Source organism: Penaeus monodon, chromosome 29, assembly GCF_015228065.2.
Source record: "Penaeus monodon isolate SGIC_2016 chromosome 29, NSTDA_Pmon_1, whole genome shotgun sequence".
Classification (NCBI taxonomy): domain Eukaryota; kingdom Metazoa; phylum Arthropoda; class Malacostraca; order Decapoda; family Penaeidae; genus Penaeus; species Penaeus monodon.
The window spans coordinates 3,712,243-3,713,205 of record NC_051414.1 but is presented as its reverse complement, the minus strand read 5'-3'; the positions used below and the strand labels follow the sequence as shown (position 1 = coordinate 3,713,205).

The 963-nt window shown below is 40.8% G+C and overlaps 1 protein-coding gene across 1 annotated transcript in view; it reads left to right on the top strand.

Annotated features, from left to right (window-relative positions):
* LOC119591624 (protein O-linked-mannose beta-1,2-N-acetylglucosaminyltransferase 1-like) overlaps positions 1-963 on the top strand; it is a 6,235-nt gene that overhangs the window by 1,139 nt on the left and 4,133 nt on the right. The window contains exon 4 of the mRNA XM_037940377.1: positions 192-390. Coding sequence (XP_037796305.1) covers positions 192-390 — 199 coding nt within the window. The remainder of the gene's footprint in view (positions 1-191; positions 391-963) is intronic.

Sequence of the window (963 nt, the reverse complement as noted above, 5' to 3'; positions counted from 1 at the left end):
ATTCCTGACGTTGCAGACACATTAGTTCTTATTCGGCCATTATTATGGATTAATTCCACCCGCGTACTAAAATACAAAAAAACAACAACAACTAATCTTTCAACTCTTCATTTCCCTTTTTCACCCCCTCCCCACTTCATCTTCCTCCCCTCTCCTCTTCCTCCATTTATCACCACTCTCCTCCCTACCAGTTTCTTCAACCAAACGGCCTGGCTGCTCGACCACGACTCGACCCTCATTTGCGTGAGCGCCTGGAATGACCTGAGCAGTTTACACGTGGCTCACGACCCTACCTTGCTGCGCCGCGTGGAGACCCTGCCTGGCCTGGGGTGGATGCTCACGAGGCTTCTGGCGGAGGAACTTCTACAGGCCTGGCACACGAAGAAGAAGGTGGGGTCCTCCTGCTGGTTTGGTGGGTCGCGAGGGATTGTTTACAAATTGCCGTTTTGTGTGGGATAGTTTGATGTTCTCGCTTTGTTTTTGTTTCATTTCTGAAAATTGTAAGCTTTATTCTTTGCTTGATGGAGTAGAAAACATTTTAACATTGCTGCTATTGCTAGTTTGGACGTTGTTGTTACTATTGTCGTTGATATCATCATCATGCTCATCCGTAGTAGCATTGCCATAATTATTTTGATCACATTAAAAAGTACATATATTTTTTTTTCTTGGCAGAATACGGAATGATTTACCCTGTTTTCTGGCCACCTTATCGTGTTCTTACTTTAGATTTGTAGTTTTTATATCAGTGTATCGTCTACTTTTCATCTTAATATGGAATTATACAGCTCTTCAATTTTTTTTTATTCTGGAATCGAATGAGACCTTGATAATGTCGTATTTTCTTAATTTCCTTTATTCTCATTCAGCATTTTTATTTTAACAATCAGTAAAAACCTTTCCTGGTCCTTCATCTCAAAAGAGAAGAAATCATACTAACTCTACTTTTTCCTTCCCTGAATA